This window comes from Zingiber officinale, chromosome 8A (assembly GCF_018446385.1).
Source record: "Zingiber officinale cultivar Zhangliang chromosome 8A, Zo_v1.1, whole genome shotgun sequence".
NCBI classification, from domain to species: Eukaryota; Viridiplantae; Streptophyta; class Magnoliopsida; order Zingiberales; family Zingiberaceae; genus Zingiber; species Zingiber officinale.
Window position 1 is genome coordinate 40,705,731 of NC_056000.1, and position 19,580 is coordinate 40,725,310.

Genomic DNA, 19,580 nt, shown 5'->3' on the forward strand with positions numbered 1-19,580 from the left:
TTGGCTTTGGTCGTGCTAAATGGCACGGCTAGATAGCTGGAGGACGGTTTGGTCGTGTCCCAGGGCACGACCACTCCTATAAAGGGGGCACTTCATTTCCTTTATGAGGGAGAGGAGATCCAATGCGAGAAGGGACCATCTAGGTCAAATATTTGCACTCGAAGGTGTCATCTGGGCAATCCGAGGTCGTTCTGCTACTCCATCCTCGTCGGCACTCCAAGATTTGCATCCAAGGGTTTCACTCGACGTCAAAGGATAAGTTTCTTCTCGCTTTCTTTAAGGTTCTTGAAGTTTCTATGATTTTGAGTTCTTGGGTTGTATTTCTTCCAATTATAGAGTAAATTAATGTTGTTTTAGGACGTAGAAAGTAATTGTAATGTGTGGATGTTGTAAACTCTGTTGAATTGCCAATTTCCTTGTTTGATGAAGCTTGTGTGGCACTTGTTTTGTTTGATGAAATGCTAGCAAATAGGTTTTCTTTGTGAACATGGATTTATCTATCTAGATTGCATTTTTGTATGTGTAGATCTAATTTCTGAGCTAGATACATTGTTGTGTGTCTATATTTGGGCGTGAATCTGAATTTTCATTGAATAGATGCATGAATTATTGCCTCTTTTGAGTGTACGTTCCGATATAGCTCGACATTACCTTATGATACTTGTTTAACGTTCAATATCTAAGGTAACTATCCTTCTATATGGAGCGTAACCTCCGAAAGGAGAACAATTCTATGTATGGACAAGTCTATTACTTAACCTAACGGGTTTTCCCTAATCATATGCTACATAAGTGACCTACATAATCTAGAGATGTACACCTGGGGGAGGCCTTGTGACAGGAGGTACTCTACTGAAAACCCGGACTCCCTAAGTTACTTCTTCACTTGATAGCATACTTAGTTACTGGCAAGGGAAGTACTCTGATACGCCGTCGCGGGGTGGTATTCGGTAGTAATTCAGACTATCCTACAAACATACAAACGGAGAACTAGGAATGGGTGAATTCATAGCACAACATTCACCATTACAATGAAAGCAACGACCTAGAACATTCTCTGAATTAAGGACTTCCTCAATTATCTTTCTTTACTTTTATTTTCACATCTTAATTTAAAATCACAAAACAAATGATTATCAATGTTGTCTAGCAAAATTCAACGTGTAAAACCAATTAGCTTTTAATCCTCAATTTTCATGGGATCAACTTATATAAATTTTATTACTTGACGACGACCGTGCGCTTGCGGTAATTCACATCAAGAACTAAGTCTCAGCACTAAGGGGGCTGAGTGTCAAGGAGGCACCGACTGAATGGGATGGGATTTTGGGATGGAGACGAATGGGTCATCATGAATTATGAGCAGTTGGGAGGGAGAGGTGGAACTGGCTTTGACACGACAGTATCAACCTAGTGTAGAGAGGGAGGGGACAATGGTGGATTTCCAAGTTGCATGGGCAAGTTGCAAAAGGATGTGAAAAATTAGGTCTCGTAGATTCTAATACCAATTACCAAGTCAAGGAACTTGATATGTTATTCTTTGGTCAAATACAATCCATGTATTTGTAGATCTAAGCATGATTAATTATATATATAATTATGCATATGACTAAATATTCCTTGGACTCAATTATCTCTAATAATTTTATCTAATAGGCTTCAAGCAACAAATTTAATTAGAAATTCCAGCATTATGAATCAAAATACTCACATGATCCTCCTCTCCTAAAGAAAGATGGCGCTGATGTCGAGGTAAATCAGTTAAACAAGCAGGCATTGTGTTTTTGGTAGAAACAAGTATAAGCTTTGTCAGTCTCTGTATTCTACTCATCAAAGCAGCTTTGGCTTCCTCTTCCTCCTCCAAACGTGATTGCATCTTCACTTGACCTTCCTCAAGCTGCTCAGACAGCAAAAACGCCTTTAGTATGAATTTACAGAAGTCCGAAAACAAAAGATCAATATTGTAGAAATTATCAAATATTAACGAGATAAATATACTTAAATTCAAATAAGGCATCTATAGTGCATTTGCAAACTACCTGTTGGCGCAAACTCATTACTTCCTCTTGACTTGCACCACACAGCATTCCTTTCTTTAACTGCTCAAGTTCTTGCTTCAAGCACGATATTTCCTTCTGATACTTCTTAATTAATGACTTCTCATCAATAATCTGGAACAAAATATTAAATTCAAACTCACTTGGCCACATACAAGTACTTTGAATCCAACATGACTAACAAAAAGTAAATGTACCCTGTTGCGAGAAGCATAAATTTCAACTCTCTTTGCTCTACTTGCAAACTTTAGTGTATTATGAGTTTCCTCTAAATTGCTAGATGCAGGTGTCACTGTACATATAAGCTGTATGGTACACAATACCAAATAGAGTGTAGAATTTGAATTCAAATAGAAGTCAACATAAAGATTAACAAAATTTCTAAAAATGATTATTTAATGCTCACCGACACATGCCCATGGCCACTCAATGAAGATTGTAAAAGTCGAGTCAACTTAGAATCCCTATAAGGAATATGGCATGCTTTCCCTTCACTAAGCTTTCCGATGACCTTTATAAAATAGGCAATTAAATTAGCCATTGAACTGGAAAAACAGATACTCAAGGTACAGTTAAAATCAACGATTGAATAACATATATTAGTGAATTTTCCATCCACTGTTCATTAATAGAGTATAAAGCAACCCAAGGTAAACAAATTTATAATAAAAGAGAGTCACAATTTAGAGTTACAAGGTCTTCATAGACTACTAGTTGCTTTTGTGTCACAAACTAAGATAACACTAGTCAATACCAGTGTCACAAATAAAATTAGATAAAATTACTCTATTAGATAGGATACTAACTGTTCCAAGAGTTAAAAGACTTTTGTTAATGTAAGATCCTTCCTTTCTTCTTATCCCAGTCGTTTCAGTTTTAGAACTCTCAGATCCTGCTAGATCAATAAGATTCTGAAGAAGAGAACCCTGAGTAAGGTTTTGCAATTCAAACACGTAAAATACAATGTGATTAATGTTAAAAAGATCTTACTAATTGAGAATACATCACTCCATCGTATTCTTCACCATGAGCACTGCTTTCAATCATCTGCGCAAGTCAATCATTTAATCAAATAACTGGGATGAGATAAAAAGGTAACTTTAAAAGAAAAAACTGTTTAAGATGACAAAGAAAAATGTAAACAAAATCTCACAATTTAGTCACTACTACAGCAACTGACTAATATTAAGCAGTGTAATGATAAAGCATTTAACTACAAATAGAAATGATAACAAAATGACTTGGAGAGAGGGCCATCTAGCAATCACTCTTAAGAGTTGAGACCAAATATTTGGTTGTGGAAAAATTACTTGGAAATGCTAACATAAATTTACAAGAGCAAGCATGAAAATTTGAATCTTCTCTGGTTATTTGATATGAAGAGGCATTCATTGAGTGAGGTAACATAAAGTGATGGCTAGAAATAATATAAAAACTAGTTTAGAATAGTAAGATAGGGAATATCAAGAGTTTTACAAACACACCAAGGTAAATATTGTGTGACTTCTGCTGCTGAACAGGTTAAAATTGTTGGAACCCACATGTCGATGTTCTGAAATTAGGAAAACAAAAATATTAATGTAAGTCCCATCGATGTAGACATTGAGAGAGTAGGTGTTCAAGCAACATAAGAATGTTAACTCTACCAATCATTTTGATGGCATGCTAGACAATAGCCCAATTAATGAAAATACATAAGAAAATTCACTTGAGATAAGAGTAGTATATAAATCATATATGTCAGAATCAGTACCAACAACAAAATCAACAACAACAACCAAGCTTCATCCCACTGCATGAGATCGGCTATATGGATCCTTTTACGTCATTGAGTTCTATCTCTAACTATATCATCATCTATATTTAACTAAAGTTTATCTTATTTTATCGTTGCTAACCAAATCTTTTTTGGTCTTCCTCCTCGTTTGATATATGTGTTTTTCATAGTTTCACATCGCCTAAGTGGAGCATTTATTGGTCGACTAAGTATATGCCCATATCATCTTAAACGTGTTTACCAACAACAAAATCAAATAGTTCAAAAATTCAAGTATGGCCATATCAGACTGGTCTCATCAGCCAAATCACAAAAAAAAAAAAGCAAGATATAAAAAGATAGCTTCATACATTATTATAATTGATATTCTAAAATTGTAAATAGAATGTCTATTGTATATCATTTACATATCCAACTAGTAAGAATGCAACATATTAAAATTATCATATTATTTTTTATAAAAATTAATAAATAATAAAACTAGATTATAATTAATAATTAAGATCATTTTTTAGCACAGATTACTAAACAACACTAAATTATTAATTTATATTTTTTTTATAAAAGTGCTATCATTTAATATTTAAATGTTATAGTTTGAATCCCTGACAAGTTTTTAGTTGAAGAAAGGACAATTCTAGGATCATTTGAGAGAGCATTGTGTTCATTCTCAATCCACAATAATCTCTTACATTAGATCAATGCTAGATTGGACGATAACTTCAATGGATCAATAATGAGCGAGGGAAAGATGAATGAGTCACTGAGTAATGAGTAATGGCAAAGCTGAATGAGCAGTATCTAATCTTATAGCAAATCTCAAGTTGTGACAAGACAAAGAAATTTTAGAGGGATATAAAATCACTCCTTCCCATGTGGGTTCTCTAGATCAATGTTAGATTGGTCAAGTTTTTCAATCAATCACAATTTGAACAAATTTTAACTCAATTTCATTTTTTTTAGCTTTCAATTTTATCAAATTTTAATTGATTTCATTAATTTTCTAATGTAATATTATTGATATTCTAGCTAATTTCATTCAAATTTGTAGTCTTTCTTAAACTTCTTTTCAATATTTGTGAAATATCGATTTCTTAGAAAAAAAATGGATCAGCTATTGTCGATGCCTCTCCAACACGGACAATCCATAGCTGTATTAGATAGTTTGCCAACTATGATATATGTCACTGCTTCATCACAAAGATTAATATACCATGACACTGACAGTAAGAATCTCTAGCTTCTGGAAATTAGTTATAAGGGAATTTTTCAACGCAAGAGACAAGCAAACAACCATGCATTTGTTTTTTTAACGTGTTTAAACTGCAAAAACAAGAAAAACTTCTCAAATCGAGAAACCAAATTGATGTAAGAACGCACTTAGTACAAAGTACAAATGAAATATATACAGATATAATAACAAGGTTTAAAGAACCAGCGTGTGTCAATTAGTACAAACGAAATATAATGGTCTGAGCAAACACCAATAGAACACCGGTGCCGGTTTCGGTGTGCGGACGGAATGGTAAGTTTCGCCCGTTCTACCCGATACAGAACAAAATTTCTATCCCTGTGAGAAAGTACAAGAGAAAGTGGAGAAAAAACGAATAGCTTATAAGAAATTATATATTTGTAAGAACGAGAAAAACTTAAAAAAATATACAATAGCCAAGAAAAAAACTAAAAAAGTAGTGAATAAAGTAAAAAATAAAACTTTTGAACGATTATATCAACAATTGGATACAAAAGAAGAGGGAAGAGATATTTATAGAATAACTAAAGCGAGAGAAGACAAGAGATATTATCCAAATAAAATGTATTAAAGATAAATGTAATAGGGTACTAGTAAATGATAGAGAAATAAAAGAGTAGTGGAAGGGGTATTTTTATTAACTTTTTAATGAAGGTTTAGGTGGCCACTTAACTTAGGTAATTTAAATAGGTTAAATGAGCATAGAAATTTAAATTTTTATCATAGAATTCAAACTTCAAAAGTAGAAACTTTACATGGGATGTACAATGGAAAAATCGTTGGGCCAGATGATATTCCGATAGAGATATAGAAGTGTCTAGAGAAACAAGGTATTGAATGACTTACAAAACTATTTAACATGATATTGAAAACGAAAAAAATGCATGATCAATGGAGGATAAGTACTCTAGTTCTCTTATGTAATAACAAGGAAGGCGTATAAAATTGTGTAAACTATAAGGGTATTAAACAAATGAGTTATACCATGAAACTGAGAAAAAGTAATAAAAAAAAATTAAGAAAGGAGACCACGATGACCGAAAATTAATTTGGATTCATGCCTCGAAGGTCGATAATAAGTTATACATCTTCTTAGATAATTAATTGAAAAATATCGAGAGCAAAAACAAGATCTATACATGGTATTCATTGACTTAAAAAAAACTTATGATAGAGTCCAAGAAAAATTATATGGAGAATTCTAGAAAAGAAAAGTTTTAGCGTAACATATATTAAACTAATTAAGGATATGTACAAGGATGTAACAACCAGAGTAAAAACTTTAGGCGGAGTAACTGAAACATTTCCAATAAAGATAGGATTACATCAAGGATCGGCTCTAAGTCTCTATCTGTTTACACTAATTATGAATAAACTACACACATTCAAGATACAGTGGTGCATGTTATTTGCAGATATTGTTTTGGCAGATGAAACTCATGAAGGAATAAATGCTAAACTAGAATTCAAATAGTCGATCCCACCTAGTGGGATAAGACTTAGTTATTGTTGTAGATTCAAAGATTTTCTATTTTTAATGATTATCAATTAATTAATTGAACTAAAAATAATTTCTACTCTCTTTTAACTTTAATGTGTCAAAATGAATTCACATATGCTTTATTCTTTTAATGTTTTTACTAAGGTTTCAAATTTTAAGTCATGCTGTAGTTTCTGTTTCAAACCAAAATGATACAATTTCAATATTATATCGTGTCATGACAATACAATTTCGATATTTGTTTGTTTTTAAATATCCCCACCTAGTGGGAAAAGGCTTGCTTGTTGTTGTTTGTTTGTTTTTAAATATAAGCCTATATTAATTAAATTTCTTTCATAAATATTTGATTGATATAGATGGCTATATTTTTAGAATATTGAAATTATATTTTTAGAAATTTTTAACCTATTAGAAAACTTAAATTTATTTTTAAAATTTAAAATTAATTTCAATATATATATATATATATATATATATATATATATATATAAACTGTTATATAATTAAATATAATAGTTATATTATAATATAATATTTATATATAAATAGTTATTACAAATATAATCTATATATACAATTATAATATAATTGTTTAATATATCTATTAAACCATTAAAAATATATTATATATCAGTTTTAGTTAAAACTGAGATTAGATTTTTCCTTTCTCGCGATCTCGTTGCCATCGCCACTATTACTCGTCATAATTGCTCAAAGTCACTTATCATCGTCGCTCGTCGTAGCCGCTCATCACTGCACCTCGTTATCGTCGCTCATCGCTCAAGTAAGATCTCACCTCTCCAACTCCTAGCCCTCTCTACCTCTCCAACTCCTAGCCCTCTCTCCCTCTCCTTGCATTTTGGTGCCAATCTAGTGTCAAGAATGGCATTTCGATGTTGATCCAAAATGGTAAAAATCACTTGTATAGAGGCATGAGTCAACATCGAAAACCTTGATTTTTACACAATTATTTTAGACAAGATTCAAAAATGCAAGCTATACTGGAATTTTGATCTTTAATTGGAACGATATTGATTAGGTATGTGTCGATATTCCGATACATAGTGACAATGATAGATTTGAGATTGAAGGAGGAAGGAGATAAAGCATAAGAAGAAAACATTATCTTACTAAATGGGTCACGACACCCTCTGCGACACCCGCAGAGGGTCGTCACAGAGTGACAACACCCTCCATGACCTCGTGGCTACCTCGTAGTTGTGGTGCAGCCCTGCACTGAAACCGTAAATACTGCCCATTGCGAGTGGCACAGTTCAGCATTTCAAACACTGGCTACGTCTACTACTACTACTAAACTTAAATTTCATATAATCTTGTCTTTACTATACTACTAAGCTTATATTCACTTAATTTTATAATAATACAATTAAAATTTTAATAAACACATTTTCAAAAAATACAAGCATTTGGTAGCAACAAAGTGACTAAATAAATTCAAAGGGGCTAAAAGAATAGGGTAAAAAAAATGATTTACCTTCACCAGAGGCAATAAAAGACAATGCATGACCAGGAGATAAAACAACTTCCTCCTTTATTGCCTCGACATATGTGCCCTAAAATGATTTTCCATAGAAAGATATAATTATTCATAGAAATATTAACCAATGAGCATAAGTCAACAAGTTTCTATTTGGCCTACTGAATAATAAATAACTTAAATGATAGAAAAATTAAGTAATTGAGTTTTTCCAATAAATAGGTTTGAAGAACTAACATTTATACTATTCTATTATAGCAACCAACCAAAGGAACAGAATGGATTATTCCTCTTTTCTTTTCATTCTATTCAATTCCTAATCTCATTATATTCCATTTTGTTTGTGCACCAAATGCAACCTAAGAATCATGAAGCGTCTCTGTACATTATACAGACAGAAAACATATTGCTTTATAAAGTTCAGATTTCTTTGCATTCCTTTGTTAATTCAACAGACGAATTTACTGATTTATTTAGAAAATGTCATCATAATGCAGTTTTTTGTGGCATTATAAGCGGGATGGGCATGAGAAATATCTAAGTGTCATCTTGAAGAGAAGAGGATAGTGTGGGAATAAGTTGTGATATTTTGTTTATTGAGGGGTCTGTTTATAAATACGTCAATCAATATTACAAACGAGTATCATTAGGGAAACATTAACCAACATACATCCGATTGTTTCCCAAATCCAGATCTTTGTTTGACCAGTGCATACCTCAAATCAAATGGTACTGGTTCAGCTACAGAACCATGTTGTGAAATTTAACAAGAAAAGGAAGAATAATAGTAATCAAAGACAGAAAGCAAAATAGATAGATAAGTACATAAGAAAACTAAAAACCAAAGAGACGAAGTTTGTTGTTCATACATGAGCATCTTCTCTAACACGTAAATTTTGGCCAGTTGGATCAAGCAAGTCGTTGATAACCTGTATAGCAGTAATTTAATAGATAAGCCCCAAATTTTAATAGATTATGCAAAAGATAGATCAATCTGGTTGAACACCTTCGCGAGGAAGCCCAAGTTTGTCAAGAAGTTCACATTTAGAATAAAAGCAAAGACAATTACATACTACATATAGTAGCCAACATCCATCAATATATAAAAATATAAGAAAAAGACAGGATGAGTGGGAGGTTGATTAAGCTAACTGATATGATACAAACTTCAATGAAAATACAACTAATGCATGTAAATTTTATCAAAAATTTAAACAGTGATTAGAAATTATTGTATCCCTGCCAAATGCTTACCTCATTATATATCTCAAGGTAGGATACACGAAGTAAAAACTCTCTTCCTGGAGTCTGCCAAGGAAGTTCAAGTTATGTAAGACAAAGAATTTTATTATAAAAATGTGCTAGTATTAGACAGGAAGCAGAATTATATGCACAATACATCATCAGAAATTTATCTTTTATCAAATAGAATAGCAACATCCAAGCAATGTTTCTTTTGGATACAACGACATGTCTCAGAAATATACCCTAGCAAAGTGCGCATTCTACTATACTTCTCAGTTCTTACTTGTACAACCTGTCAGATCGATATTTTTTCCATGCTTTAACAAACCAGCCCCAGCCCAGAGGCCGGGCCACCCTGGGCGATTGCCCAGGGCCCAAGTTTGGGAGGGGCCCATAATTTTGAAACATTTATATAATTTATATATGCATATATTAATTGAGAATTAGGCTAATTAACTTATAGTTGTAAACCTTTTGCACATCCTCTGCCGCCGCACAAGCTGTTGCGATTTCTGCCTCTCCTTTCTCATATTCTCCATATTCTCTTTATTTTTCAGTTTTCTCTTGAATTTATTTACAATTACATCACTTTTCTCTCTTCCCTTTTCATTTTTGTTTGCTCTCCTTTCTACCGTCGACTCCGTAACAGCGTCACAGCGAGGTTGCGCCTTTGCCTCTTCTCTACACACGGCTGCACCAGCACCTCCTACACGCTGCACCTAAAGGTTTTGAACCTCTACTGTTTGCGTTGCGGTTTGCGAGTTGCGACGATTGCGGGTTGTCATCTACTCATTTTTTCATCCAGGTGCAATTATTCCAGTTTATCTAAATTATAATTTTATTTCAGTTGATTTAAATTATAGTATTGCAATTATTGTAATTTTGTGCATTATAATATGTTGCCTAGAAAATATATTTCTGGATGAGAAAAAAGAAAAAAAAAAAAAAGAATAGAACAATTAAGTGAATCACAAAGAGATGCTCTTAATAAATTCTTTATTAAAAGATCAAGTTCTAATGAAAATATAGAAAATTTAAATAGGGATAATATAGATGAGTTTAAGGAAATACATGATGTTAACGAGGAGTTTAATGAAATTCATGATGAATCTAATGAAATTCATGATGTTAATAAGGATAGACATAATTTAAGAGAGCATGAAAATGTTACTAATGTAGTAGATAATGAGAATACTAATATTAATAAACGATTTATTCCTCCACTTGATATATATGATCCAAGGAATTGGGATAATCTTGATAATAATGCACATAATATTTTAGTTGAAAAGGGGCCTATAAGAGAAATGAATCTCATATGTCCTTTTGATCATTACTCTAGATATTTTTCAAGTATTCATTATTTTAAAAAATTAAGTAATGGAGAGGTAAGAGACCGAAAGTGGTTGGTATAAAATAAACATGTAGATAAAGATTCTCAAAATTATTCAAAATTAAAATTGTTAAAAACATACATGAGATTAACAATCTCACAAGAGAGATTGAATGGATTAACAATTTTATCTATTGAAAAAAAGATTTTAAAAACTTTGAAATTAATAATATTATAGATGATTTTACATCTAGAAAAGTTAGAAGAAATCATTGTAAATAATCTTTACTTTATGAAAATAAAAAATTAAGAACTTATTTTGATTGTTTCGCCCCGGGCCTCCCGAATGTTAGGACCGGGACTGTAACAAACACACACGGTAATGGGAATTTAGATGATAGCATTGTTGACAGGAACTCAGCACATCACTAGCGATAGCTTCATGCAACAAGGACATAAATGGATCACACATGTCTACATCAACACACTGAATTTATGTTTTATTACTTTATTTTGCCAATCTACTGTGAAATCCAAATTAACCACAATCCAAAATTTATAACTACAATCTTATACAACTTGCTAACCTGTTTCTCAAAAAAAAAACTCCTACTCACATCCAAGAAGTATGTCTTCTAGGATATATTTACAATACAGCAAGTATGAAAATTATCATTAATTTGAGGAAAACTATAACAGTATTGCCCCATGCAGTCCCCATTATGGTTCCACTTTGATATAGATTAGATTTGCACTCACACCCCTCTAGTTGATATATTTACAATTTAGCTCTATTCTGTTTACAATTTGATGCTGAATGCTCAATTCTAGGATCTTTGTGAGATTTTGTGATCGAATCAATTAGCTGATTATTGGAACTAATGAATGCAGTGAGAATCTCCTTGGATTGCACTTTTCCTCAGATGGAATGATAATTGATCTCAATATGTTTCATCCTCACACAAACATAGGATGGGAAGGATGTGCATGACAATTTAATGTTTAGAATACAATTTCATCAACTCACAATGCAACTTCATTGGCTCACTCAGAATATTACATGGATTAGACATTAACTGTTTGAGTCAAATCCTTCTTTTGCACTCAATATGGCCATAATATTTTGCTTCATGCTGTTCCAAGGTATCAGATGGCCACAAAGAAGAATATAGTATTGTGATGAGGATCTCCTATCTATGGAAAAGTTTGCTCCACAATAGCTCTACTTGACAGTTCTAGGAGGCAATTTATCCCTAATAACTGGAGAAACATATGAACAAAATAAGTATACTGAAATATAAGAGGTGGAAAGATATAAAGGGCATGAAGAGGGAAAAGAATAGGGAAAAGAATTGTGAAGGAGATTTGACCTGAAAAATAAAAGAAGGCATGTGATTTATAAGGTACTACGTAATGAGAATCATCCCAAAACTTAAAATGAACTACCATATGAAGTAATAGTATAAGAGTAGTCTAATATTTTTTGGAACTATATCTTCTCAAAACTTTAAAAAAAAATCAATTTGAATTCTTATCTAAGCACAAAATAAACAAAAAATGAAAAAGAGTTCAGAACTTTCTTTTAGTAAGAAAAATTAACGTCATTCTTGAATAGTGTGTTATTGTTAGAAACCAAGCTTCGAGGAGACATAATTTGAACCACAAATATAAAAGTGCACTAAGGAAAAGGTGCAGGAGAACATTTACAGATGACGGGAGGAAATAGCTGCTATGAAGAAATGGCAATTGAATATATTCTCCTAATTGATAGGATTCACATTCAAGACTAAGGATTGATAGGAAAGACTAGCGCTCATCTTATAGATAATGAAGGATAGATTGTGCTAGACATATATTTGAAGAGGAAAGGGGTTAGGCACCAGAAAAGATGAATGTGCAATTAGAATCAAATAATATAATCCTCAAGAAACTTGGCCTACACAAAGTACTCACGTAGTCTGCGAATCCTAAATGGGCATGGAAACAACACCAAGTTCATAGTGAATCCCAAATGCAACTTGGAATTTGCTAACAAATAGCAAATTTGAGGAAAATAGAGAACCAAAGACAGAGATAAAGATGGAGGAGTGGTTTGGCCAACGTCCTTCCCATATGAGAGTGATTCATCTACTATGTAGCATGGATAGAATAATATGAAGAAATAAAAGTGATGAAAGGCTACAGACGAGAGAAATGTTACTAAGCATGCACCCAAAGGCTCTTAAATCTAGAATCTAAATGTTACTTGGTGATGTCTGTCAGGACAGCAATAGAGTTATCTCCACAAACCAAGGATGTCAAGCTGTGATGATACATTCCGAGTAGCTTACCATTGGAGAAAGTGTTTACACTCCAGAACTGATATGTTAACAGTATGTTTGGTGTTGAAAGGCTTACTTCCAAGAAGACTCAGTATTAACATTTTCTGCTTAGACCATCTCATATTGCATAGATTGAAGAGATTCAAGCAGAATCAATGTGTTACGCAGGTAATAAAGTTATCTCCATGAACCAAGGATGTAACAGACTGTGATGATACATTCAGAGTAGCTCACTATTGAAGAAAGCATTTATACTCAAGTGATATCTCAACTGTATGTTTGTTGTTGAAAGGACAGTATTAACATTTTCTACTTAGATCGTATTGCATTGCATAGATTGAAAAGATTCAAGCAGAATTTTTTGGGAAGAAAACATCTGATATCTGAAAGCAACTGATTAAATTGCAGATTGCAACAGTGATCTGGAAACTGAAGATTTCAGAAAACAATAAACCAGATCTCGCAAGATCAATTATAAAAGAAGCTATTTGAAAAGATTGATGGAAGAAGAACATAGGTGAAGGCTGAAAACAAACCAATTTGAACATATCTGCACCTTGTCAGAATGGCAAACCCAGATCCAGTGAAATAAACTACAAGCAAATCTTTCAGCAGAAACAAAAATGGAACAGAAAAATCTGGCCAAATATGATGGGGAAGTAGTTGAAAAAATGGGAAAAGTCTAAGAAGTATTTTCTGTATTATGGAAGAAGTTGAATCTGAGAAAAAAGACAGAAAAACTGGAAAACGTAGGTCAAGCTGTTATGCAAGGGAGGGAAGAAATCAGTTTTAGAAATCAGAACAAAATCAGATTACTTCCAAAATCGACTACAAACAAAAACCTCAAGCAACGTCACTGATAGCCGATCATCTTCCCTATTGAGAGCATGCTGATTTTGGGATGGAAAACTTGCTGGTTCTGAGATATGGTATATTTTGTTTCCTGAGAATCTGGAAGAAGGCATCACTACATGGGAGCGAACATGCAGAGGAATACCGTTCTCGCTGCTGGAAGTGGAAGTGACCAAGCATGGGGATCTTTCCAGCAAAACTTAGAAGGAAATGCATGAGAAGGAGGTTGTTTCCATCTAACTGATGAAAAGCACAGAAAAGACTCCCTGTCAGATCAGTCAGGGATAGCACGAGAGGAGGAAGACAATGAGATCAGACATTAGAACTTAGGTTATCTCATGGGAAGGAAGGGGAATGTACCATGTTAATTTTGGAGAAAATTAATAGGGCATTACCCTAGGTAGCCCCCTCTACCTTCAGTTAGACTGCCATTATTGTTCATTTACATTTACACTCCTCAAGTTGATATATTTACAACTGAACTCTATTCTATTTATAATTTGGTTCGCAACAATTACTACAGCTAAGTGAAGCAACACCACTGTGTGGACTCTTGTTGATACTGAAATATTAGATAGTCTTCCAACCTTTTAATTGTTGACCAACATATACCCTACAAAATTGATTCATATATGTCCATATTGTCCATTATAATCAACTTATTACTGGAAACTTCTTTTCTAATTAAGAATGCAATAAGTCTTCGCCGATGCTTTCCTTCCCTGATAAATATCTGATATAATCAACAAAGTCCATTTAAAATTTGCATAGATATAAATTCTACAACTGAAATATATTTTCTAAATCAGATATATGAGATACAAAAATAGCTTACATCTTGAATTATGCTGAAGACATCCTTGATCGCTAGAGGTATGATGCCCGGAGAATTGGGATCGCCCTAGAAAATCAAATTTAGATTAAGCAAATGATTACATATAGATGTTTTCAGATATGCAGTTTACATCCACATCCAAAGCCAAATGGATTGCTTAACAGCAAGTGTAACATATTTAACAAGAATGTAAAGAATTCAATTCAACAACAACAGAAACGATATTGCACCTGAGATTGAATACAGAAAAATTCATAGCAAGAAGCCATTAAATAAAGGTTATTCCATCCCAAATGCTCCCAGCAATGTGAATATAGAAACAATAGAATTAAAATGTTAATTACTAATAGACATTATACGATATTCTTCAAGAAAAAGGCACTGATATAAGAAGAGGCATTTGCTTCTGTGGATCATTCTAAATACTCCACCTATCACATTTCATTAAGTCTGTAATCTATCAAGAATCACAGAGTTGCTCGACAAACTTTTCAGAATCTTCCATAGTGGAAGGCTCCTCAAACATGCAATTCCTCTGTTGATGATGGCTGAGATATTCACTTGTTCACTTGATGAACCATACATACTACTTGTTTCTACCACTAAATGGGCTTAATCTATAAGAAACAATATATATATATATATTGCAGATTATTTCCAGCTCACCAAAATCAACAATATTCTCTTTGAATGAGAATGGAAAACAATCGAAGTCATAGTATGTTAGTTGTCTGACAACTATTCGCTGCCAATCAAACAACTTCACCAAGATTGCCCAGCACTTGTTTGCTTGATGAACCATATATATTCTACTTATTTTTACCATTGAATGGGCTTGATCTATATCTAAGAATCAAGAATTATACTGTTGATTAATCCAGATTCAGCTCACCAAAAGCAACAATGTTCTTTTAAGAAGTGAGAATGGAGAACATAATCAATCTTATAATATGGTTGGTTTACTGGTGCCTACTCACTGGCAATCAAGCAACTACACCAAAATAGATAATTAATAACAGTCTTTCAGAATAATGAGTTGTTCACTCAATCATCAGTGACTGTATCATTCAGTCATCTCTGTATTGTCCTAAAATCTCTGCAAGATTTCCTTATGATATTGCTGTGTGTTTCAATAAGCAACTAAGAAATAACCTATTCCATACCTAATAGATGGCCCTAATACTCTTGAGCATGCATCTGGCAAGAGGTGGAAGTTGAAATCAATCATTTGAAAAGAAAATAAGCAGTCTGATTCTAATAGAACGGAATGCACTGGAAAATGAGAAAAAATGGCCATAGAAAGGCATGTTGTCTATGGGAAAAGTATAAACAAGCATTTTCAGGCAAAATATGATAAAATGGATTTGACCATAAAGAATAGAGAAGATATGAGATTTATAAGGTTGCATATGCACTTTTTTCTAGACATATCGTGATGCTTGTTGATATATTACATCAGGCTAGAACATAAACCTAGGGCATAATGTAACATTGGATGATAGTTATGTTAATAGAGTTTCTTACAGATGTTAAGTATATTGTGGATGGAGCCTTGAGCCTATTAGGATCATTTCTATATTAGAATAGCACATCTCTTGTCTCAATTATATGATGGCTACATCTCGGCGAGTGTGATGTGTCAAATATAGCATGTTCAATTACCATTAGTAAGCCATACATGTATGGGAGCATACATGAGCACGACACTACCACGTAGTAGGAGTGCAGGATTTCTCATTAATTGGTGTTTAATGGTTAACTATATAGAAATTTGGGATAGCAATCCCCCTCCCATCAAGAATGGCTCTAACCCAAAATGATTGAGGTTGTACTATGTTGTAACATAACTAGAGAGGGGAGGGGCCAAATAAAACACCTTACATAAACGAGGCAAATATGGGTAGAATTTTTTACCTCGCTCCACTTGCCCTACCTTCAATATGTTTTATTTTATATTATATTATCTCACTCAACCCATACTTCATAAGAAGTGAGGTGTGGGGGGCAAGGATAGAGAAGAGTTTTTCTTCTTTGCCCCACTCTGCTTCGTATATGGAGCAAGGATACGAATTGAAAAATTCACCCCACATTGCCCCATTATCATCTTTAATAATGATTCGCAACTTATTGCTTAATTCATTTTGCATATTGCAATTAACATCATAGTATGTCTTTGTCTATGTTATCAACCTATCATCCTCTATTATCCACATTATTACTTCTACGTTTCCTATTGTTGCTCCAAAGCTGTTTTGATAGATTAAGGTTAGGACTTATGGTTGTGGAGACCCCCTTAAGGCGTGATAATGTGCAAGTTGTAATGTATGTTAAGTGAAACCCCCATTTAAAGTAGTGGTGTATAAGTTGTCTAAGCCAAATGTCTTTTTTTTTCCTTTTCAAAGACATCTTGTTAGGGCACATGAGGACACAAAGATTGATAAAGGAATACCCTAAGTAAAAAAAAAAGAATTAAAAGATATGAGAGAAATCTTCCTTGGCTTGTCACTTCTTTAACTTTAAAACACACACCTAACTAGTTTTTATCTCAGGACAAGATCAGCAAAAGATGGAAGACTTCAATATGCTCCTTTAATAAAAAAAAAAAATGAAATAATCATCAATAATGACAACATATTTGAAACTAAACTTTGGGTAAAGATGACTCAAAATCTAAACATCAAAATACACAAAGGAAAAAAAGTACAGAAGCATATTAATAAATGCTAGGAGGAAATGATGAATGAACATGCTTTCCTAATTGGAAGGATAGACATTTAAAATTTTAAAGATTAGACAAACTAGAGACTATCTTTTGTAGGTTCTAAAGACTACAACATTCTAACCAACTATGGATTTGGAGTAGACAGGAATCAACTAGAGTAGAACAATGTACAGTTGTAATCAACTACACAATCCTCAAGACCTATCTTGTATTGATATGCTTCCAAACTATGCCACTTGAATAAAAACATAATTAGCACCAGAAGTTACTAAGCAATTTAGTAGACATATAGAATAAAGAAGTGATAAAGATGGAATATGAATGACTTGAGCAATAGTCTTCACAAATGGGAGTAACCCATCTGATAGTTAGCAAGTGTAAGATGAGATACGAGACTAGAGAAAAGTAAGAGGTTAGCAAACATATGATCAGAGGCTCCTAAATCCTGAATCCACATGCTAGATACAAGAATCATCGTACCCAACAGTAAATTACCTCTATTAACAATTGATGACATAGAGTGACAATGCACCTTAGAGAAAGCATTGATATTCCTCAACCGGTACTTTGAATGTAGAAGGCCTACTATCAGAAACACCATCCTAAGGATTTGCTTAGGCTGATTTATTCTTCAAAACATAGGAACAAACAATGGTTAGGTAAGGAATCACAGAAAGAAATCTGTTTAGAAAACTTTCTTGCACCACACTGCAGCTTGCAACAATGGAAAACAAAAGAAATAGAGGATATTTGGTACTTCAAAACCTACTGGAATAAGTTTTATAGATTGTTGCTTGCCACAAGATCAGAATACAACTATGAAATCTGGCGATGGAATTGGAATCAGCTAGAAAGATGCAAAACAGAAGACCAAAACACTTGAAAGTGATCAATGGATGTAACTGGAAATAAATCTCAGCAAAAATAAAAATGTCTGGAGTTGTAAATTCTGAAAGAAGAATAACTGGAAAACTGTTGCAGATTTCAGGAATAATGGAAAAAGGTAGAATAGAGGACTAAGTAAAAGAAGTAGGATTAAATCAGAAAAGTGGAAAGAAAAATTCAAGAGAACTTTGATAAATTGAGAAATATTGGAGCTTTCAAGCAGAAGAGTGTTGGGAGACAGAAGAAAGAATTTGGAATCTTTTGCAACAGCTTCCCAATTGCAAAAAACCAACTCAGCCTGCTCTGCAGTTACAATGGTAGTAGCAACAGAGCTGAAAGAGCAGTGTTAGGTAATTTATGCACTCACGAGTATATTGGGAAGTAATCCACATCCTGACAGAGAAGCAAATATTAATGCTTAGCAACATATGTTCATGTGACTTGTAGGAGGTTGCAGATAGGAAAATGCAAAGCAGAAGACATTAATTGACACTTGCCCTCTTTCAACTGATTAATGGAGGAAACTGGAAATAATTCTCCACAGCAACAGAAACTATGGAGCCATTAATAGGAAATTTGTTGCAGTTCAAGTATGAATGAGAAAAGGTAGAAAAAGTAAACCAAATAAACTAGAATGGGTTGGACAGTTGGAAAAACTAGAAGCAGATTTCGAGAGAACTTTGAAAATTGAGAAATTCAGGAGCTTTCGTGAAACAGAGCAGTGCGAACAGAAGAAAGAGTGACACTGTTGCAACAGCTTGCCAATCACAGAAAACCTAGTGACGAGGGTAGTAGCAGCAGAAGAGGCTAGCTCTGGGAGATTTCAGGACTCTCAGGTATGTTTGGAAGGAGCAGAAAACCAACTCAACCTGCTCTAGTGATGATGGCAGTAGCAGCAGAAGAAGGCAGCACTAGGAGATTTCTATACTGACATGTATGTTGGGAAGGAGTCATGCAGCCTAAACACAAACAGAAAGCATATATCCATGCTTAGCAACAGATACTATGCAACTTGTGGGAAACCACAGTTAGGAAGACATGAAAAAGAATACCTTAATTGAAAGCCTGCCTTCTTTAAAGCAATCAATGAAGGAAACTGGAAATAAATCTCCACAGAAACAGAAACAACGTTTGAGGATGTAATTTCTGAAAAAACAGAAACTGGAAATATGTTGCAGTTCAAGTACAAATAAGAAAATCTAGAAATTGTGGAAATAAACTATGGAACAGATTGGAAAACTAGAAGCAGATTTCAAGAGAACTTTGAGAAATTGAGAAATCAAGGAGCTTTCATGTAGCACA

General features: G+C 33.5%; 1 protein-coding gene across 1 annotated transcript in view; it reads right to left on the bottom strand.

Moving 5' to 3' along the window:
• Window positions 1-1,672: 1,672 nt before the first annotated feature.
• The window catches only part of LOC122008595 (kinesin-like protein KIN-7K, chloroplastic), a 38,857-nt gene continuing 20,949 nt past the window's right edge, over window positions 1,673-19,580 (bottom strand). The window contains exons 5-15 of the mRNA XM_042564370.1: window positions 14,672-14,737; window positions 9,340-9,393; window positions 8,955-9,014; window positions 8,083-8,161; window positions 3,542-3,609; window positions 3,048-3,104; window positions 2,864-2,968; window positions 2,464-2,568; window positions 2,255-2,362; window positions 2,040-2,171; window positions 1,673-1,897 (exon numbers count right to left, since the gene is read on the bottom strand). Of these exons, the coding sequence (XP_042420304.1) occupies window positions 1,673-1,897; window positions 2,040-2,171; window positions 2,255-2,362; window positions 2,464-2,568; window positions 2,864-2,968; window positions 3,048-3,104; window positions 3,542-3,609; window positions 8,083-8,161; window positions 8,955-9,014; window positions 9,340-9,393; window positions 14,672-14,737 (1,059 nt within the window). The remainder of the gene's footprint in view (window positions 1,898-2,039; window positions 2,172-2,254; window positions 2,363-2,463; window positions 2,569-2,863; window positions 2,969-3,047; window positions 3,105-3,541; window positions 3,610-8,082; window positions 8,162-8,954; window positions 9,015-9,339; window positions 9,394-14,671; window positions 14,738-19,580) is intronic.